The sequence below is a fragment of the Anabrus simplex genome, chromosome 5 (genome assembly GCF_040414725.1).
Source record: "Anabrus simplex isolate iqAnaSimp1 chromosome 5, ASM4041472v1, whole genome shotgun sequence".
Lineage (NCBI taxonomy): Eukaryota > Metazoa > Arthropoda > Insecta > Orthoptera > Tettigoniidae > Anabrus > Anabrus simplex.
The window spans coordinates 137,315,989-137,339,954 of NC_090269.1; the positions used below are offsets into that span (position 1 = coordinate 137,315,989).

At 39.4% G+C, this 23,966-nt stretch overlaps 1 protein-coding gene across 4 annotated transcripts in view; it reads left to right on the forward strand.

The window, feature by feature from the left end:
- Positions 1 to 23,966, forward strand: part of or (AP-3 complex subunit sigma-2 or) — a 212,576-nt gene that overhangs the window by 117,067 nt on the left and 71,543 nt on the right. For all 4 annotated transcript variants that reach the window (XM_067148341.2, XM_067148339.2, XM_067148340.2 and 1 more), the window contains exon 4: positions 5,051 to 5,158. In XM_067148341.2, coding sequence (XP_067004442.2) covers positions 5,051 to 5,158 — 108 coding nt within the window. The remainder of the gene's footprint in view (positions 1 to 5,050; positions 5,159 to 23,966) is intronic.

Below are 23,966 nucleotides of genomic sequence, written 5' to 3' on the forward strand. Positions count from 1 at the left end.
TCTGCCGTGACAGATTCCTCACTTGTCAGGTCACAATGTATGCGTTGAGCTTTGCTGATGCGACAGTTGGTCAGAAAGCGGAACATCCAGCCTACCATCCTTACAATTTTCTTGTACTGAGAAAAGTGTTGGTAATACCAGTCTTTACCGATGTCTTCTGAATTACTTGATATTAATGAAACGACATTCTTCCTTCTCTCCGAATTTATCTCTTCCTCATTATAAGAAAAGTCAGTTTGTGGCCAGCAGTCTGGATTTTCTCTCAACCAACCAGGGCCTTCCCATCAACGGCATTGTATCAACTTCTTCACAGAACATCCACGTGATGGAAGATCTGATGGGTTTTCTTTTCCAGGAACATGTCGCCATTTGCAACCAACTGACAGTTCTCGTATCTCTTTAATCCGGTTCATGACAAAAGCATCCCATGCTTCACTTCGCTGAATCCAAGCGAACAGTTGAAGCATCTGTCCAAAAAATTGCCTTAATATCGGGAATACAATAATCCTTTACAATCGATGCATATAATCTCGTTGCTAATGAAGCTGCTAAAAGTTCTAACCTGGGAAAGGTCAATCCCTTGCCTGATTTTCCAGTTGGTGCAACTCTTGACTTGGCAGCCACCAAGTGAACACTCACTTCACCCCCTTGCTCAACACGCAGGAATACAGCTGCTGCTTATGATGTCTGACAGGCATCTGAAAAAATGTGAAGTGTCCAGGAGTCGTCTGGGCTGTTGCAGTTAGACAACTGAGGAATCTTGACTTGAGCTAAAAGAGGAACTTCTTCAAGCCAACTCAAGAATTTCATTTTGATCTCTTCATTGACTTCTTCATCCCATGTCAAACCTTCTCTCCAAGTCTGTTGAAGCAACAATTTTGGTATTAATGCTACGCTACATGTGACACCCACCGGATCAAAAATTCTATGGGCAGCACTCAAAATAACTTTCTTTGTTATTTTCTCGAAGCTAATCAAAAGAAGGTTATCTATGTTGATTGCTAGGGAATCGTCGGACTTGTTCCATAGGAGTCCTAACACATTTTTAGGTCCGGAAACATCATTACTTCCGGTCAACTCCCACCCTCGAAGACAAAATTGCCGTTCCCTCATGACACCTGAAGCTACATCAATAAACTGTTTAGCTTGTTCTTCATTGTCCGAACTCGCAAGGCAATTATCAACATAGAAGCTATGGGTAAGAAGTTCCACAAATGACTTGGGCCATGGTGACTTCCCTTCCTCACACAGTACTAATGTATTTTCAAGGTGAAGTTTGATGCATGATTCTAATAGAAAAGGACTTGGAGAGACTCCAAATACAACACGACAATGTCTGTATGTCTTGAGACTTCCATTTCTGTCTAACCACAAGAATCTCAAAAAATTTCTGTCTCATGAATGCTGATCTGGAGAAAAGCTCTTCTTATGTCTCCAACAACTCCCACCTTCTTCAGTCGGAAACGAGCCAACACGGAAGGTATTTTCTCAATTAAATTAGGGCCTTTCTCAAGACATTGATTGAGGCTGGGCTGTTTATCTTCTTTAGGCGAGGCATCGAACACGGGGCGCACTGGTGTTGTTGATCCAGGTTTCACAACGTGACGATGAGGCAAATAGTGGCAATGAACATCCATTTCCTGAGGAGGCACTTTGTCTATCACCCCTTCCCTCAGCCAATCATCTAGTACTTCCTGATAAGCATCATAGTAACCTTCAGTCTTCAATCTCTTAACAGTAGACATCAGTCTCTTCAGTGATAATTGGTAATTATCAGGCAGTGGAGGATGGTTCTCAACCCATGGGAGGTGAACTTCAAACCGCTCTTCTTCATTGACTGATACTGTATCAAGGAAATGTTGCTGTGTAGTAGACTCATTCTCAGATCTGCTGCGTTTCTCAGATGGATCGCTAATCCCTAAAGTATCTAGAGTCCACAAATCTGTGATGGTGGCTTCTCTTGTTAGCATAGCAGTCACCACCATAGCCATACTTTCCTCATTCCTATGTTCTGAAGGTACTTTGCCCATTAAAATCCATCCCAAACGAGTTTCCATGGCTACTAGTCCAGTACTTAGTATCTTGTGGCCTCCTGTAAACAATTTGCCTGCAACATCAGCTCCAATTAATATTTCTATTGGTCCATAAGATTCGATGTCACTCAAAACAATGTTCTGACTACTTAGTTCTTCAATCCAAGGACCTTGCTGTACTGAAGGTATGGCACCACAAATTCTTGTTTGGTCTAATGCTTCAAAGTGACAGTTGTAGCTACCATCCAGACTAGAGAGATAAATAGTGTACACACAATGATGGTATACTCCAGTGGTTGTACCTCCAAATAGCGAGTGTTGGATATTTTCCTGTCTGCCAGTTTGATATCCCATTTCCGTGGCTGTACTCTTCAAAATGTAGGAACGTTGTGATGCTGAATCAATTAATGCTCTTACAGTCCGCTCAACTCCTTGGCCCCGAACCTTGACAACTAGTGTTTGCATCAGCACCCCACAATGGTTCGACAAACTAGCTAAAGCTTCATCTTTCTGGACATGCGCACTAGAAGCCATCTTGTCTCCTGTTGAGTTCGGTCTCTCTACGGCTGAGTCTACCTGGGTTTGTGGCAACTTATCACACATAACCACAAAGTGTCCTCGACTACAAATGATGCACTTAGGCCTATTTCTACATTTCTTCGCTGGATGTCCGACCTTGAGACAAGAAAAACAGCATCTTTTAGTCTCAAGTGCAAGACGACGTTCTTGCAAAGTCATCTTCTGGGCCTTAATACAGTCTTGAGACTTGTGATTAGACGAACAAAAGACACACCCTGCTGTTTCTCTACCAGATGCAGTAAGGAGACCTGCTGCTGTGGGAATGTTCTCATTCGGATTAGTGGTGTAATTCAAGCTCTTTTCCTTCTTCTTTGGACCTCCCTTGACAGCTACCGAAGACAAAACACCAAACCCTGACATAGCCAAAGTAATCTTCTGTTCCTGTTCTACTTCACATCTAAGAAATTGCATCAAACTGTCTAAACGATTCTTGGAATTCACACTCTGGTCACCGACACTAGCCCCCCCTGGTTCAACAACTGAATTTGAAGAAGACTGGCCAATGAGCGCGATTGAAGAAGTTCTCTCCCAAGTTCTTAGAACGTCCTCAGGCAAACATGACTCTACTAGTGGTAAAAGCATGGAATTACACTTGTCCGTTGTGACACCTAAGGTTCCTAGGGCTCCTATATGGCTCTGAAGCTTATCATAGAGGGATGATAAACACACCTTATTAGGGCTCACAGCATTCTGTAAGATTAAACTTAACAACTCCCTAATGTACACTTCTACCAGCAAATCATCCTTCCCATAGCGTGCTTAGAGACTTGATATTGCTTTACAGTAATTTTCTCCGGTAGCAGGAAAGCTCTCAACTAAATCTCTTGCTCTGGATCCAGAAGTGGTGGCCTGTATGAGGTATTGGAATTTATCACTAGGGTCTAAAAGAGGGTCCTCATCATTTTTCTTAAATTGTGACCAGAAAGGAAGCCAATCTTTTAGTTCACCTCCGAACTTTTTCAATTCTAACAAAGGCAGTTTGTATGAATGCTTAACTTGGAGTGACGAGTTAGAATTAACTGATACTGCAGTAGCTTCTGAGTTCTGGTCTTCATTTAATAATTTCGTAACAACAGTCTTAACCTTATAAAATTTGAATTTATACTCGTCAGCCATACTGATTTCTTTGTCTAACTCGTCATCCCTAACCTCCACGTTCTCAATCATATTAGTGAAGATAAGAGTATCCATACCTGTTAATTCATGAAATTTTGTTTCTAATAGATCCATATGTGCACTAATACTTTCCGTATCTTTCTCTGGCATCTGTAGTAACGCGTCGAGCTCATTGTAGATCTTGGTTATTGATCGCCGTAATACCGCTCTTGATTTCTTTGTCACAGCTATATTCACTTCCATGCTTGAAATACTACGTATGAAACTGTTTATATGATTATATAACTGTCTAATGTCCTGTTACGGTCGCCAAATGTTGGGAATGCACTTCAAAAACGATAAAACACGGGTACAATTCCACAATTATCGAACACATTTATTTTAAATACACGGAAGCCATCTTGAGAACACCAAAAATGATACCAAACTAAAACTTGAAGTGTGTTTCTTTGCTTATTTCAAAGCTCCCGTAAACAAATCTCAGGAGTAACAAGAATCAAAGAGGTTACATTAACTGATCTCACACAACACTTATAGATAGGTGCAATTACTGCTTTTGTCCAATCTGAAGGTACCTTACCAACACTCCACGCTAATTTTACTACTCTATGAAGCCATTTCATCCCTGCCTTCCCAATGTACTTCACCATTTCAGGTCTAATTTCATCTATTCCTGCAGCCTTATGACAATGAAGTTTATTTACTATCCTTTCCACTTCCTCAAGCATAATTTCACCAACATCCTTTTCCTCCTCCCCATGAGCTTGGCTGTTTGCAACACCACCATGATGATTTCCTTTTACATTGAGAAGATGTTCAAAATATTCCCTCCACCTCTCCAGTGATTCCCTGGGATCTATTATGAGTTCACCTGAATTACTCAAAACACTGTTCATTTCCTTTTTCCCTCCCTTCCTAAGATGTGATAACTAAAACATATGTATACCAGACAAAGGCAATATTGTAGGAATAATTATAACATTAAAATATATAAAATAACAAAAATTAAGGTTATGATCTTGTCACAATATGACTTGCTGACTTGCTGTAGGAAGCAGGCATTGTCTTTGTTTACATGGCCTGCCTGCTTCCTCTAGCAAGTCGGTGCTTGTTCTACATCAGACATTAGAGATTTACTTCTTTGCCTGAGGTCCTAAGTCAATTTAAAGATATCATATTCTTATAATTGCACTTCAGTATGGAAAAAAAATAAATTTATAGCTCATAATTAGAGCCAGTAAGTAAACTAGATCACTTCTGCCAGAATCCTTACTATATTTTATTGTCATTTACATTTATATTCTGTTTTTTTTTAATGTCAGGTTCATTACATCCTGAATGAACTTGTGATGGGGGGCATGGTGCTGGAAACAAACATGACTGAGATTCTAACCAGGATCGAAGATCAGAACAAACTTGAGAAGCAGGAGGCAAGTAACTGTTTCAATATTCAGGTTATTTCATAGAGAATTGCATGAAATGTTAATTGCAGTCTGACATCAGTTCTTAGTTATGCCAGTTTGTGTGCCTATGATCATTGCATTAGTGTCTGCTCATTTACTTCTTTATCTAAGGGAAATTATATTTCATGTTTTTGGCACAAAGTGGTAGAAATGGGGCACTCTCAGATCTCCGTACTAAATATTTGTTTCCATATGGCATGACTACAATTCTTAGCACTCGTTTAAAGGATTATTTTTCTGCTTTTATGTAGAAGTTTTTCATTTACAATTTGTCAAACCATGTAAGTCTTAATTTGCTCATGTAGCTAAACAGGTACAGCTATTCAGATAAGGAATACTACCCTAACAGGATCATAAAATAACTTTAATAACATTCTAAAATTAAGCATTTAGAAGTGAAGTACTTTAATGTAACATTGATCCTAAGATAGTGGGTATAATATATTTTCATTATATTAGCAAAACTAAAATTTCTGTGTTTAACCGATACTAATACTTTCTTTCCTATCTGAGACAGGTTCGGTTTGCATTTAAATCATATTGTTACAAATAAAACAGGGTCTCTTTTATTACTCTAATTTATTTCAGGATGACTCAGTAAACGTGCACACATATGCATGCTCGCTCTCTATTCAGCCATGAATGATCACACTCGCTAATTGCTGGCTATTTGCAGGTCTCTCTTTTTTATGAACGGCAGGGAGTCCCAGCTCGTGGGAATTACAAGAGAGAGCTTTAATCCCATTCACAAGCTCCCCTTACTTTCAACTTCTCCAAGTCCAGATGCCCCACGCAGCAGTTTATGCAGACCGCCAGTGCTACTGGCTATACAACGCGATAACCGTTCCTTGGTTCGACTCCAGATACAGTCCATTAACTCACGCAGTCTATCACAGTGAACAAATAAGCAGCAACAGTGCTAACCAGCAGGGCTGTACCCAAAAATGATCATTAGTGCTGTTCTAATTAGCTGCTCTGGTCGCCGACTCTACGACGTTTCTCAGTCCACAGAAATACACAAACACACAGTACTCTTCCTGTATGTCATCGCCAGTCCAGCTACTCTCTGGACACTCAGACACAACAACCCATAACTCCTCATTCAGACCTCGGAGGGACACTAGTGACAACCAATACCTCTAATTCCAATATATGTAAATGCTTCATTATTGGACAATGAACCCAAATTGGCACACTGGGGAAAATGCTGGCAGCAAAGAATTAGTTAGCTGGAAAATTTATAATGTCCAATAATGGACCATTTATATTGGAATTATGAATTTACTCATTCAGGATAAATATTTCAGGTTCCCTGTGGAAATCAATATGTACATCAGCCAACACCTCTGTCGCCCTCAGCCTAGCCACCGAACACCCACACACCGAGTCCACTACCGACTCCAAGTCCAGCGCCCAACACTGACTGACTGACTGTCCGCGACTAGCTTCCCTTTTTATAGCTAGGGTGAAGTGAACCAGAATATTCACGAGGTGGCTAGAGGTCGAACAGTCTCATTGCATCTCCCAGAAACTCGCGGGTAAACCAGCTGACAAGAACAATACACAGAAAGACCGCTCGCTGGTCTCTTCCAGGAAGTACCAAAAGGGGCTGCCACATAACATTGCCCCTCTTTGATAGCTGATCATCCTGATCTGTTATGTTCCTTGTCGCTTTGGATGTACCACCTTCATCTTGCATCTTAGTTCTGTCGTATCTGGTAGCCGACGTCATTTAATCCTCTCAGAACATGGTAAGCATCGTTCCACATCCTCTGGAGCTCGAGAGACAAGGCTTTCTTTCTTACGGAGTTATACAGCCGCCCCCAGGTCGTTCTCATGATTTCCGATGGTATAAACTCGTTGGTCATACCGCGCCTTTACTCGGTCGCTCCTTATGCTCATACTCTTCCAGACAGCAGTGAGTACACCCTTTGGTCTCCTTGTCAGATCCAGGCAGTAGCAGACAGTCGGGTTAGGATGGTCTTCAGGTCGGCCGAACCCTCAGCCCAATGGAAGGCGCACCTCTCTTTCACACGGTGTCCTCGCTGGAGTAGATCCTGTGGCCTCGAGCACTGCAGACTGGTAAGCCAGGGAGACCTGGGGAAGGTGACAATCCCCATCCTTCAGTGTTTCTATCCAGGCGTCACGGCTCCAATTTTGTTCAAATTCCACAGTCGTCATTTGGCAGGGAACTTCATGTTTGGCCTCTGTCCTGTAACAGAACTTACATTCTTTTGGACAAGGTCTGCGGGACAGAACATCTGCCTGCGGAGCAGGCTCTATCTTGAGAAGACCCTCATCAAATTTTCTCTGTCCGTCGCATCTACTTCTGGCTGTCCTCCATCTTATTCTGGTTGTCTTCAGTCTTTTTTTGCTATCTTCCAGCATCTTCCGGACATCTGCCTCCTCCTGGCCATCTTCTGCCTCCTTCTGACCTTCTTCTGTCTTCTGGCAGTGCACAGGCTTCTATCCCGTACACCATCTCCAGTCCAGCTACTCTCTGGAGACTCCAACTCAACCCACAACTCCTCGTACAGACCTTGGTGGGACACTAACGACAGCCAACACATCTGTTGCCCTCAGCCCAGCCACCGAACACCAACACACTGAGTCCAACACTGACTCAGAGTCCAGCACCAACACTGTTTGACTGTCCGTGGCTAGTCTCCCTTCTTACAGCTTGCGAGGTGGCTAAAGGTGGAACATTCTTGTTGCATCTCCCAGAAACTTGCAAGTAAACCAGCCGACGAGAACAATATACGGAATGATTGGCCCCGTCCTCCAGGCCAGCTAGGAGATCTCTGGTCATCTGACTCTGCAGCCCCTTCCAGGAACTACCAAAAGGGGCTACCACAGGGCTGCCATATAACAATATTTTCAAGAAAATTTTGAGTCATATTAGTAAAAGGAAAGGGCATTATATCAGCCATATATAAATTCCCTGTTGTAGTGTCATACTTCCTCTTGTATAGTTCTACTAATGCTATTCTTTATATCGGAGTTATCAGGTTGTTAACACTCTATGTAGTTTTATGATATACGGTCATCACCCCTATGTATTTGAGGAATGTCTGATAACCAGTGCTGTTGTAATAACTGCTTCACTGTATCATGGTAGATGCCACAGTAGTTAAGGTATGGTACAGCCAACACATCTGTTGCCCTCACCACAGTTTTTCAAGACTATGCTTGGATTAGATTATTTTGTGGGGAAAAACAACCCAGGGTGCTTACTGAAAGCCCTTTTGGGCAAGATGTTTACTTGCTGTGGAATAGCTTTTTGTCAACAGTCTTGAATAATCCATAGTATTTAGTTGGTAACCTTGTCATCATCTGCTAGCAGAAATATTAATATTGTGCGTTTTGGTTGGAATTTGAGATTCAGTCTAAGAATTAAAAACCAGAACAAACTACAGTAAATAAAATTGTTCACAATTTGGTATTGATAACAAAGTCATTGTCTATAAGCTGAAATATCAAAGTCCAATACCTGTAAGCAAATCTTCAATAGTCCAGTGATTGACCAGATTTATATCACATGTTTTAAAGTGTCTTAGATTAGGAAGACAAAGGTAAAAAAGGGGTTCAGTTATATTTTTGTTTATCTGTTATGACATCACTGGAAAATAATAGAACATAATTGCACAAAACTCAGAATTTAAATTGAGAAGAAAAAAAGTTATTACTTGGGCAATAAATAACTAGTAATTGATTAAAATAAGGTATAAAATGCAACTGTCAGTTGCCTGCATTAATCCTGTGGAGCAAGAACTACGTAATGAAAGTAATTGGATAAGTAATTTTGTATCTTGTATGGGTTTACTAATTCTTTGTACTGTGGATACTTGGTGATATTTACATTTTTAGGTTTTTAGTTGTTTTTCTCAGTTAGTCTGTCTTATATCATATTAACAATAATATGCAACAAAACACTGAGATAGCTTAAGGTGATATATTCTCAACATCAAACTGGAAGAAGGATGATGGTTGAAGTATAAGCCGAGAGTGCTGGAGTTGAAGAGGAGTGACAACTGCCCTGACTTCTTTTATGAGTAGCCTTTCTTTTTCACAAACCTCCTTGGTAATTGGTGGTTGAGGGGCCATTCTGCTAGAATAATTTATACTTGTTGTTGTAAACATGTTTGCTCTTATAGATTTAGATGTTAATTTATTGTTAAATTACTATTCAGACTACTTTAGTGTTTGTGATAGGATTGTCATTAGATTAGCTTGAATAACAGTTGAATTTATGAGAGAAATTACCTGTAATACCCTCCTGCTAAAGCACTTTTACACAAATGATCTCCATCTCAGCAACATACTGTAATGCAGAAGCTATGATAATGTAGTATATGATTTGGGGTTTGCTTCACTGATATTGGAAAAAAAAATAATGTAAATATCATTTGCCTATATAGTGATATTTCTGTAAATAGAATTTAGTATTTATTGTTAATTAGATATTGTTATTTGGGTAATAGAATAACCACTGATGGCAGACATAAGGACAGCATAAAATGTAAACTGTAACAAGGATGGCACTTTGTACAGGAATAAATTTATCACTTCAACACAGAGATACATGTTTCAATGTTTCTGAAGACTTTTGTGTGAAGTATGGCATTCATTGTATTTAAGTAAAACTTGGACATTAACTGGTGAAAGAGAATAGAAGTCTTGGACATGTGGTGTTGGAGAAGAATGTAGAATGTGAGGTTAATACAATAGATTGGGTACTAAATGAAGAGATAGTGAATCAAGTTGATAGGGGGAATAATTTGACAGTATTTAATCAGGATAAGATATAAATTGATCGGACACTTGTTAAGACACCCAGAATTTCCGTTTTTTTTAGGAGAGTGTAAAGGATAAAGATGGTAAGAGGAGGCCTAGACATGTCTGACGAACATACTGTGGATGCCAATGTGAAGGTGGTGACTTCACAAGTTTGATTTGGTTTAGAGGCTTACGATTTTATGGATATTTTATGATTTGTTTGATTTTATATTATTAATGTGTATTTTTGAAGTTCTATTTTAAGTGCATCTCTTACATTAGATGTGATTTGGTTGGGTTCTTGAGCATTACGTGTCAATTTTGATATATTTGCGGTCCAGCATGTTTGTTTACATTATAACCCATTGTTGCCATGATGCTTAGGTTATGTATCGAGGCTATGAGAGTCAAAAATATCTCCCACAGTAGGATACTTTTTAACTGCTCCCTCTCGTTTCTAAATAATCAATTCCGTAGTTAGTTACCATTTGGTGATATATATACAGTATACCTTCTTCAAATTTTGATATATGTTGTTATTATCACCATCATCATCATCATAATCATTTTGTGTCTCAACTCCTAACCTATTCGCGGAATAATACATCCCTATAATGACCGTTCGTCCTTGACTGTTTTAGGTCATTAGTCAAGAGTGAACCAAGTTCTCCAATTCCTAATAAAGGCATAATTATGGATGAGAATTCAAATATTAACCTTGCACCTGCGGGTTTAGAGAATCTTGCACAAAATGACCCAGTTATCAAGATTTATTTTCAAGGTGCCGGGGGTTTGGACGTACACATCAGCAAAGCGCATCCGGATGTCCAGAGACAAGTTATTGTCAATCGACAAATGAAGACTAAGATTCCCGTCGGTAACACATGTTCCTCAGACGATGTATAGAACGATGTTTCACCTGTTCCCTGTATGTCAAATGACATGGTCTTGGGCACATTCAAGACTGATATGCAAAACTGGAAAAAGCTATTCCAGGCTAATATTAATAATTCTACGTGTTCGAATTTGGTAAATGACTTCCCCGACTATCTTGCAAAAGCAATTGATGTCTTCCTAGGACCTAAACACCCTGCTAGAAAGTTTTATACCTTGAGGAAAAATAAAAACAACTTGCACATCTAGAGAAATTATGCAAAATCGTCAAATCCCGAAAGACGATCTAAAAGAGATAGGACAAAAAAAAAAAAAAGTATGCCTATCAGCTAACACAATCTCAATAGTACAATCAGAGAAGAAAAACAGTTCACAGGGTACTAGGAAATAATGGAAAACAATGCAAAATTCCTATTCGTGACATTGAAAACCATTTCTCCTCTCTCTATTCAACTAGTAATGATTATATAGGAAATGATTATACAAGTTTATTGTTCGCATGAGAATGAATTGCTTCGGATTACACCTATCAACTCAATATCTCTAAGGAAGAGGTCATTTTTGCAGTGAAAGGTATAGCTGTGATACATCACCAGGACCAGATCATGTGTTGATGAGGATTGTGAAAGATGATTCCGTGTGTGATGTTATTGCTATAATAGCAACGAGAATGTTAATAATGTCCCACGTCCCTCCATGTTTTCAAAAGGCAAGAACTAACAGATCAAGATAGTCAGGCGATGAGAAAGTTGGTCAAATTGGAGGCCCATTTCCATCTGTTCAGTTTTACGTAGCATTATTGAGCGAGTTGTAGATCGCCAGTTGAGAGAATTCGTGACATTCGATGATGATCAAAGGGGATTCACTGCCTCACCCGGCACGATAACTAATACTTCATTGCTACAGTCGATTCTGGTGAAGACAAAGAACGAGAAAACTGATGGAGCCCTAGTCTTCCTCAACATCCAAAAGGCATTTGATAACACCGGCCGTGACTATCTGAGAAGAGCTCTAGAAAATTCTGCCGCTCCATCTTAACTTATCGAGTTAATCCTCTCCTTTCAAGAGGGCAATACAACCCAAATTGAAGCAAACTACTCGAGAACTAAGAGCATAAAACTGAGGAGTCATTTTGCAAGGTTTACCATTGTCACCTATACTTTATAATATCGCAACGGACCATATTCTGAATGAACTCTCAGAGCATATGGGTTTCCACTTGTAGAAGGTCCGAAGCCTCTCACAGTACTGGGATTCGCCGATGACACTATCATTGTTGGTAAAGACAAAGCTTCTGCACTAGGTCTGACTAAGCAATAAGAAGATTCAGAGAGATAGGCTTGTAAAATGCACGCTGAAAGAAATCCTCCTGCTTCCCGCTGACACACCTGATGGTATGATATATACACACTGGAAGTTCAAAGGTCTAGGACTTTTCCGATCACAGTGGGAAGCTGTTCTGCAACAGATTAGCACCCTTGTTACCCTACAAATAAATGACAACCCTTGTATTTTGGGAAGTAGGAATCTCTCTGAGGAGAATAACAAATGCCCACAAAACCTGCACATTTCACCTTGTCAGCTTATTAAATTCCAAAAATGGTCTTTTGGATTCCAAGAAAATAAGGCAATTACTGAGAGGTCAGAAATTTCAAAAATGGTGTCAGTTTCCTCAAATTGGAAAAGGTATTATCTTATTTGAAGGAAACCTTTCAGCGAACAGTTGGATAATACACCACGATGGCCTGTCTTGCACTAATTGGCGTGATGCTCTAAAGATGACCGCTAATGTCGCAGCCGTTTGAGCTGTTCCAGGCAGGTCCCAGAATAATAACAATTGGCGGCATTGCCATAACGAGATAGAAACCCTTTCTCATGTCCTGGGATACTGTCCATACGGTGAAACACTGCGACTTACTAGACACCATGCCATGCGAAGCTTTGTCGCTGGGTACACAGTTCACAAAGAGGTTCATAGATTATTGGAGAACGGCAGTACCCGTAGGATTGAAATGATAGCCTTAAAAAATAACACCAATGGATATATTATTGATCCTACGGTTTGGTTTGAATCGCACGCTAATCAGTCCAGTGAAGTACATGAGGAAAAGAAAAGCATCTATGAACAAACTATCCCCTTATCCTTTTGTGAATACGGACTAGATAACATCGAGGTTATAGGCCTCATGATCGGTGCGAGAGGAACCATTCCTAAGTTCTTCGAAGAATTCCGATCATGGTTCAATCTATCAGAGTCGTTAACAAAAACAAAAAAAAAAGTGTTTATTCTTTCTGAATAAATGCATATATAGAGAGGAAAAGGTTAAGCACAGGTGAGGGTGGCATAAAGGGCTGCATCAAACTACGGTAGTCAATGGACTAACGACCCACAATAACAGCAAGAGTATTTTATTTTGTTATGTACAGATTTTCTATTGAAATGTCACAAAAGGAGAAAGGACAGGTTAAAATGCCAGATATCCTTAAGATATCTGTACATTTGGCAAATTTTGACAAAAATTTGACAACCATAGAAATACATATTTCCTTGCAGACTTGTAATAATTAAGCTGTCTAGAGTTGACTCTCGGCTGATTTGGTGTAATTAAGCCAAAGTACTGGCTGTTAATGTCAAATCAATTTTCTAAAGCATCTACAGAGGCAGCCAGACCGCTACCTTCGTAATTATTGACAACCTAACCTAACAAAGTAAATTATTGAAAATCTTTGAGATGAGAGTATGTACTGTATGTATTTTTTGCAACAAATTCTGTGATGGTTGAATGGAACTGAATGACTTTCTAGAACAAAACATAGACAGACCAGGGTCTGTACCATTGTTGAAGTTCAGATAAAGGAAGATTAAGAATTATAGTTTGAAGAATTTGAAGACTGATGCATTGAAAACATCCTTGGATAGGCTCCTTATGGAATAAACTAATAAATCACAGGGACAAATATCTCAATATTTGTGTTGAGTTTGTACCAAAAGAATGTTTTATTATTAACTTATTGGCCACATTGGACCACTTCAGTCTTCCATATACACTTTTTCTTTGAAGGTTGTACTGTTTGATTCTTCTTATCTGCCCGGTACTTCATCTGTTCTGATTGCAGTGTTCTTAATTCATCTGAAATCTCTACAGGCCTTCTGTGCATCATTTCACTTGAAAATTCATGTACAGTTAAAGTTTTTTTTTTTTTTTTTTTCCCCCTATGACACATATTTTGATAAAGTTATGGTCTGTATCATAGCTATTGAACCTCTCTTACTGAATATACATAAACGAAAGCATCACATAAATCCAGAATTTTCCAGTACTTTAGCTTAATTACGTCAACTTAACCAACCAATTAATAATTGTTCCATAACCTTTGTCAGTGGATGTTAGAGATTCAGCTTACTTTAGAAAGAAAATGATTCCACCAGGTCTGGCCAGAGCAGTCCCTTCCTATTGTAGTCTCTCATCTTTCATCAAATGCCAATCAATATATCTTGCTTTGTGTAATGTCACCGTCCACCTCCAGATTTGACACTGTTGTACATGTCAGAATCATCAGCAATACCTCCACTCTGATACCTTCTATCCATATCATATCAAACATTCATAACATTTCAGCCTTGCCATCTGGGACAAAAGGACGACAAGTTTACTCAACTCGTGAAACTTGCAGTTCCTGTGACAAAGTGATTAACTGACTATTAGGACTTACCTCACTCAACTGTTTGACCATCAGATTGCATGCAAAGAATTCCAGCCCATTCACCAAGAGACCACCCTTCGCAATTGCTTATCATCCTAGTCTCTCTAAAATAAATAGGATTTCAAAGTGAGCATTCAGCCTTTTTATCTCCATGCCTAAAATCTTCAGACAGAGCCCTACTGTTTCATTTAGTTGCCCAGTAAACCTCAAAAACATTCTTATCACAAACTGTAGCTCCCACACTGTTCTGGCAGTTTTGCATCTTACTGTAAGACAGCTCTATGTGAAAGAACCAACCCAACCCTATGGCATAACAGCCTTGGCCTACCAAGCGGCTGCTGCTCATCGCAAAGGCTTGCAGATTGTGAGGTGACACATGATCAGTGCAACAAATCGTGTAGGTAGTTATTCTCATCATTTCTTGACTGGTCCTTTAGAAGTTTGGCCCTGTCATAGCATTCAGATATTTGTGAACAGGTGTGGGTGCATTCAAATACAAACTATGTTTACAGGATACAATACTGTGCAATTCTGATTGTTATCTTCAAATAAATAGGTTTATTTATCATATCAGAAGCACTAATATATATATATATATATATATATATATATATATATATAAATACAAACTGTACAACCAAAAGACAAATATGTAACAAAAAAAAGTCTGAATGTGATAGATCTGGACTATATAGGTGACTTCCTGTCGAACACGGTGCTTTGAAAAGTAGCTTGCTGCGTTGGTTCCTTAATGTTGTGCCCGTTCGCACGTCCACGACAGATTACAAAATGGCGCCGACCGAAGGTATGGGCCATGTAATCTATTGCAATCAAGGAATAGTCACCTGTTATGATGACTCAGAGGGCCATATACGTCACGGAATGGTCAAGTATTCGAGTAAAACGGACAGTGGACGGTCTACAGTATTGTTTTCAAAAAAAAAATAGAAAAAACATTATTATTAAAAAATCTTCATCTTGAATTTTCACGACAACGAGAGCGGACGCAATCATCGTCAGCGGAATAATTCTTTAGCAGAAGCAAAGGAATCGCGCATAAGAAAAGAAATATTTCAACGATTGATAAGAATAAAGAATAAGCTTTCGTCAAGATTCAAAAGCAGTTCAGACGAAAATAGATGTACTGAAGTCGTTACATACGAAATTGCAGATACGTCGAAGAGCTACGAAGAAAAATAAAAATAAATAAAATTAAGGATTAAAGACGTCAGAGAAGAATAGCATAAATGGCTGTATACTGCAATATAATCTTCAACTTTGAGACTGACAAGAAGATGATCAAGATGATGTGCTAAATTCACATGATGGACCGACCTGGGAACAATTCATCTTACCTTACGACCAGGCAATGACGAGGAAGGCGACGGGTAACCATCCGACCGATCCATGACGAAGGAAGGCAACGGGAATCCAGATAGTACTTCCAGAACGAAGGAGCGGATGACGTACCAGATGTCTAACCCGTGACCGAACCGAAGACCCAACTACATCCAATGGGAACGGAACAGCTGGACCAGGGACAACCATGAGCGAGCTAAGTCATTCATAATATTTTGTTGCATAATTTTGGTTTGCCTACACATGTACCTTAGGTATGTGCCGATGGGCTAATTGTAGACCGATAAATATCGCAATGCAAGTGAGGATTACCAACGATGTGTGAGATAATTAAGTTCGTAGTTACGATTGGTAATATAGCAATAGTTTATGCTATACCGACCAGAATACTTGTAGGAAGCGTGAGGTTTGAAGAGAAATGTGAAACAGCTGATTGAAATGACATACTGGGAGATTATAGAGATTTCATTGAAGTAATGCTTAAAGTTGGCGTCACGAATGGTTGTGCGCGGTGTAGAAAGAAACAAATGGAATTACGCATTGTTTGGTTCATAGAAAGGGCAATGAACTCGTCCGTAGGTTATGAGAATCTGCGATTTGTAAATGTTATTAAGAAACAGTGTGGTATTTAGACGTAGTCGTGATGTTGGGAACGCGATATATTATTATGGAGGCTACGGTGTTAATATTAAATGGATGTTGTAATAAGAATATGATTATGGTAATTGGATGGAAGATTCGAGTTATGTATAGTGATTTGAGATGGTTTTACGCGATGCAGGACCATCGTGTACCTGCAAGTTAAGATATGCCACACAACAAGATTATTTTATGATTTATTTGCGTAAGAGTGCCCACACCGCTGGAGCTACACAAGCCAAGGTACGAACTGGATTTACTATTATAGATGTATGCTTGTGACGTAATCGTATGTCAGTGTAGATGATTGTAATGAACATTAGAATACTACGATTCTTTGAATAGCTGTAGTTAACCAGATGCATTACGACACCGATATACATGAGATTATGTTTTCTAAACCTCGCGGCATAGCACTTCATAGTAACTGCATGAGAGAAAGGTAGCTTGCATTGTAGTTGAATGTTATTGAAAAATAACTAAAGAAAGGGACATTGAACCTAAAAGGACATGTGTAAGACAGCCAAAGATTATGTTGAAAATTAGTTAGATAGCTAGATCGATTGATATTCTCCGTTTTGAACGTATATTTCTTAAACGAACTTCAGCTAGGGAAAGGCTAGAGTAGGAGCCGTATTTACCAGGCACTAGGAAAGAATGCCTTAGTTCGTAAGAAGCTTTCCATGCATAACGAGATCGATGCAACAAAATCATGACTTCGGATTTTCACTCGAACTTATCTTAATATACTCAGATCTATTTTTCGTTTTCCTTTAATTTATTCATAACTACTTAAATGTATTCCAAGTTATTCAGACTTAACTTATTAGTGTATTTGAGATGCATTTCGGCTGGATATTGTATCCAAGTGAGACTGGTAAAATCAGACTAAAGAAAGTGAACTATCGGAACTAGTTAATTGTGTCGATGTTATACTACATTCCAATTGCGAGGTGGACCTCAAATGTGTCCAGTGATCTATTGTAAGTGTGTAATATTTAATTTCTACTTCACAAAGGAACTGATCGTTTTAATAATTTAAAATACTGAATATTATTTTTCGTTTATTTATACGAGCCAGCGCTGACTCATTCTCACACTTATTTTTAGTTAATTTTAAATAATGCGACGCATAATATGGTAATTTAATGATTTAATATTTTATTAATAAATATCTTGTTATTTTTCTATAATTGCTGGTGTCATGAATTCTTTAATTACTGTCTAGTTTGTAAGTTAATTAATGGCTAAGAAAGGTACCGTGTAATTAAGTGTTCATTTAACCATGGTAAGTTCTCTCGAAGTCAATACTCTGATAAGGTTGTCGGCGATGATTATTATGTCGTGAGTAACGATAGGTGTCACCCGTGAGTTGGAATTCTCTTGAACTCACGTAAAGCGAATTCTACAGTAAGATTACATGTCTTACTTGCCATAAGTAAACCCTGAGGTATCCGCTGAGCGACTCCATTTCGTCAAACTAGGCTGCCCAACGACGAGTAAGGAAATGGAGGTATCGGGTAAAGAATGTTAATCCGCCTAGCGGATACAATGTGAAGACTGTCTTTAGAAATGACTAACCACAAGGGAGGGTCTAAGAAGACCACAGAACATGGCAGAAGAACAAACTTATATGATTGCTGACCAATAGTTAGCTACTTTCAGGGACTCAGGTGTTGCTTGCAGGAGGTCTTCCATAGTACATGAAGTTGAACACAGTTTGCATTGGAAAAGATGAGGCATTTTCTATGGAGAACCACAATCATATAATGGGGAGTCTACATGAAAACCTCACTTTAACAGATTAGATTGACATCTGGTAACACCTGTGCGCAATCTATTTAGAGATTTCCACATTAGCCAACCTTCTGTATGACCAGGAGGGAGTTCTTCTATTGACGTCGACCCTTCTTCTGAGCATTTGAACCTCCCTCACCGTTTACAAATTTGGGCTTGGTGTGCAGTCCCTACGAGAGCCTCCGTTGTTCGGAGGAAATTTTTCCTTGAAGTCAAACATGGACAAGCTGACTGGGGATCATACAGAGGGTGAGATTCAGATGTATCAACTTTTTTCTTCTCGCTATGTGTCACTATCTCCCAACGGATGTCAGGAGGTGCATCCCAGCAAGTCAGTACAATTTTTCCAAAAGCGTAGGCCTTAGGCAACCAGTGATGATTCAAGTCTCGTTAAGAGTGACTTCCACCTGTTTGGTATGACAGGATCTGTACTACACCAGGCATGTATATTCAGCGGCAGAATAACACAACACAAGTGAAGATGTCCTCAGGGTGCTTGGCTGTTCACCCCATGTGGTACTTGTCAGTTTCCGCACCACATTGTTCCGAGCTGACACTTTCTGCTTGATACTGAAGCAGTGCTTCTTAAAGGTGAGAACGCGATCTAAGCTCACTTCCAAGTACTTTGGGGTTGCACAGTGATGAAGAGCGATTCCTTCCCACAAGATATGAAGTGGCCTACTAGCCTCTCTCAAGATGAAAAGTATACACTTGAGTCTTATTAGGATTTGGTTTCAGCTGATTCTGTAATAGGTAGTAAGTTCTTCCAAGAGCATCAGACAGCTTTCTATCAACAATCTCAAACTGGCTAACTTGTGCAGTGATAGCATGATCGTCTGCGTGGATGAAACTTTCCGTTCCTTCTGGTAGAGGCTGGTCATTGGTGTAAACATTAAATAGCAATGGTGCAAGAACACTTCCTTGAGGTAACTCATTCTTCTGGAATCTCCACCTACTTCTTTTCCCCTGAAATTCAACAAAAAATCTTCCAGTTTGAAGGAGGTTCCTTACCATGCAGGGGAGTTGATAATCTTTGATAATATTATAGAGTTTTTGCAGGAGAAATCTGTGGTTGACTGTATTATAAACCGTTGGCAAGTCGATGAATACTGCCCCCCATGATTTGTCGTCTCTCGAAACTGTCTTGAATATGTTGTGTCAGTTTCAGGACTTGTGATGTGCAGCTTTTCCCTGTCTTGAGATATAAGGAGTGGCTCTAGTACTCTTGTTAGTCGGTGAAGTATAAGTGTCTCTAACACCTGAAAGAGATAGCCTAACAAGGATATAGGTTGATAACTTTTAGGGTCACCGGGCTGAGTAGCTCAGGCGGTTGAGATGCTGGCCTTCTGATCCCAACTTGGCAGGTTCGATCCTGTCTCAGTCCGGTGGTATTTGAAGGTGCTCAAATATGTTAGGCTTGTGCTGGTAGATTTACTGGCATGTAAAAGAAATTCTGTGAGACAAAATTCTGGCACCTCAGCATCTCTGAAAACTGAAAAGTAGTTAGTGGGACTTAAAGCCAATAACATTATTATTATTATTATTATTATTATTATTATTATTATTATTATTATTATTATTATTATTATCATCATCATCGTCATTATTATTATTAACTTTTAGGGTTATCCCGATCTTTGCCTGTTTTTTGAATGGCAATGACTCTAGCTTTCCTCCAGATTTTCGGCAGTTTACAGGACTGAACGCAATTGTTCATTAGCTCAGTTAGCAATTTAATTGTTACAGGGCCATAGTTCTTAATTTGTTCAACTCTTATATCTTCCAAACCAGCTGCTTTACCATTCTTACACAGTCTCAATTCTGTTTCTAATTCCAAAACAGTGAAAGGTTTTGTAGAATACTCCTTTCTTCATCTAATTGTTGGACTATTTTCTTCTTCCCAGACTTAACATATGGAGGTTCTGTACCATTTACTAAGAGGTGATGTGCAGTTTGGTCTGCCTTCAAATTGGCATGTGAAATAGGTTGGGTATGATCACAGTTAAGACAATGTAGCTGTCTCCAAGCTTCTTGGCTGTTCCTGCTCGTATCACACTCTGTCATAAGCTTTTCCCATAGTTCTTTTTTTGTCTCTGAGAAAGAGGGCAAAACTGCATGAGCTTCACAAGATGTTTTTCACCGAATGGATTTTCTTCATATAGGCTATAATATTTTTCCAACAGTTTTGCTGTTAGGAAGTCATTCCTTGGATATAGTTAGTTCTACAGTCTCTCAGAATAGATGCCCCTGGGTAGGTATTGATATGATCTACAAATTTGTCATATTCTTCAGGAAATGGAACAACTGTCTAAGTTTTTTCATTTAGCATTGATGAGAACTTCATCCAGTCAGCTCTCTTGAAGTTGAAACAATGTCTGAAACTGACTTGTTGAGGTCTGATTAATGGTAGTAACTGGCAGTAATGGTATTAACTGCTGTGAGTTTAGGAATGGGGGGAACATACAGATTTGGAACATTTCTGAGTTAAACTTTCACTTACAAATATGAGATCTTGGTTATAACCTCATTGCCATCTTCCACTGTTGAAAGAATGTGGAAGTTTACTGTCATTTATAAGGAACAACTGATTGGTTTCATCCCATGAAAGAACTGCCTCTCCATTGTCATCATGTAAGTAACCCCATCATGACTGTGGCTGTTCAAGTCCCCTATCACTATAGATGTCTTACTTCTGTTAATGTTCTCTGGAGGAGTAAATGTAAATCTTGCAGTGGGTGGCTTGTACATAGAGATTTGCTAAGCTCAAGAGAAATGATCTCAATCATTATCATCTGAATGGTGTGCACTGTTAACTTCTATTTCTGGTCTTACAAAGACAGCACTTAATGTTTTGCATTGGTCTTTCTGCAGCCAACAAATGCCAGGAATATAAGGGCGTCGGTGTTGTAAATCTCTATGGGTTTTCTGAACGCATAACACATTACATTTCTTTTCATGACATACTTCACCTAGTATCTGTTGTTTGGCTGATGTAATGCCTTCAATATCACCTGAGATAATGGTCAGGGTTGGTTCTGAGTACTGCCGTTTGTTTGATAGCATTATTAATATTAACAAGTGCTTCTGCCATGAGAGATTCAGCCGTCTAGAAAATGCCCTAGTCCATTACCCAAGGAACGCCCAGATGAATTTTATCAATATTCTTACCGCATCCTTTCGGAAGGCTTCTCTCTTGTTCCCTGATAAATAGATTGCATTTGGTATATTTCAGATTTCAATGAAGATGTCACTATTCACCAATTTATAGAAGAGTGTAATAGTTAAAGGCTGCGTCTTATCTGCACATTCTCTGTTATAATCTGTTTTATTCACTTTTCAAATGATAGTTACATCAGCATTTTTATCAGCAGTGTTTTTTAATTGAATTTGAGGCACGTACTCTTAAGCTGGCATGAGCTCATTCAACACCACCCTACCCAGCAAGCTGGAAGGGTTCCCATGGTGATGACTCTTAAGCTCCATTTCTGTGAGGAAAGGGTGAAGAATTAGATCTGAAACTTACAGTCAACTGTGATTTTCATAGTAAGATTGTTTCCATCAACCAGTCAGTTTGTGCAAGTGTGATATGAGAAAACTCATAATTTATTTTTATTACCAGTCAGCTGTCTTCTAGTCCAGTCCTTATCCTGTGGACTACAATCATAGCATTCAAGGCCATAACTAGCAAAAAACAGGACGACTTTCGTCGGCTGTAACTCGATCCGTGTATATATAACTTCTTCCTGCGTAAGGTGAACAGGTCAGCTCAGTTTATGGATGTGTTTGCAATGACTTAACAGACCAATCTTGGCATAAAATATACGCCCACACAAATCACACTGAATGGATGCAGGGAGGCGGGGTTTTAACTGATGGAGCTTTCTTGCTTGTCGCTTGGCCTCTTAATGTCTGCGGCGTTCTCTATCGAACAAGTTGACAGCGGTGGATGCAGTGTTCCGCCACAGTGAATGGTCCACAGCACATTCTTCCCATGTCTGTATATTTATACCAGTTGTCTTCATGATGCATTTCAGCTGGTCCTTAAAATGCTTAAGAAGGGCTCCATGAGGTCTACTGCCGGAGCAAAGTTCACCATAAAGAATTTGGCAGGGAAGCCTTGTGTCACTCATGCGGTGAACATGGCCTAACCATTTCAGTTTTTGAGCGATGATTGTTGCTTCAAGGCTATTTAGCTGCGCTTTGTCGAGAACTGCCATGTTGGTCACGTAGTCCTCTCACTTAATATTCAAGATGTTTCAGATTCTTTGTAGGTGGAAGCGCTCAAGTTTTTTGATATCACGGCGGTAGAGTGTCCAATTTTCATAGCCATACAGTGGCATGTAAATGACAACCGTTTAGACAAGATGCTACCAAGATATGAAAAGTGATCAACCTGCTCCAGTATTGTGTCCAAGATGGAGATGCTGAACTCGTGAACAGTTAATCCTGGGGCAGGTTGTGCAAGTTTTTTTTTTTTTTTTTTTTGTTTTTTTTTTTGGGGTTTGTTTTTTTGCATTAATGGCAAGACCAAAAGCGATCACATGCAGTTTTAAAGCAGTTGGATGACTGTTGTAGTTCTGCAGGTGTGAGAGCAGGAGATGCGGTGTCATCGGCATACTGCAGTTCTGTCACCCTGGTAACCAGAGTATGTCTTTGTGAGCGAAGTCTTGCCAGCTTGAGTAGACCTCCATCAACATGAAACTTAATCTCCATGCATAAGTTGTTTGCAGATGATTCATGCGCATGGAAGCCATGTAGTGCAAAGAGTATAGGAGCAAGCACACAGACTTGTTACAATCTATGAGTGATTGGGAACGAATCTGATACTGAGTTACCATGAAGAACCTGTCCAGACATGCCATCATGAAGAGCTTGAACCAATTCCTCATAACTTTCAGGCATCCAGTATGTCTCAATACTTGATATTGAATCAAAGGCTGTTTCCAGATCATAGAAAACTAAATACAGAGGCTGCTGTTGCTGTCTGCATTTTTCCTGGAGCTGTCGAGCACAGATCATCGTATCTGTTGTGCCTCTGGAGGTTCAGAAACCAAATTGAGATCAGGCAAAATCGTCTCTGAGATAACTTCCTCTCTGAGACTACATCAAAAATATTTGTACTGAAGGTAGTAGGTGCAATGAGTGAATTGGCCGTGCAGTTAGGATCGGCTAGCTGTGAGCTTGCAATTGGGAGACAGTTGGCAGCCCTGTAGATGGTTTTCTGTGGTTTTCCATTTTTACACCAAACAAATGCTGGGGCTCTTATCTTAATTAAGGCCACTGCTACTTCCTTCCCATTCCTAGGCCTTTCCCATCCTTGCGTCACCAAAAACCTTCAATGTGTTAGTACGACATTAAAAAAAGTGCTATAAAGAGACTTGGTGAGAGTCAGCTGAGGAACAATTTAAAAGAAATGATTGGTATTTGTCTAAAATTCATGTAATTTTAACTTATAATATGATGATTTAAATATTGAAAACCTATTTTAGAGTGCTATGAATAGCTTTGTAAGAATATTTGTGAAAATTTTTTATCGCTCAGTAAAATCTTATTAATACAACAGTGCTAATAGTGACTTCCTGTGTTTATAAACTATGTTATAAAA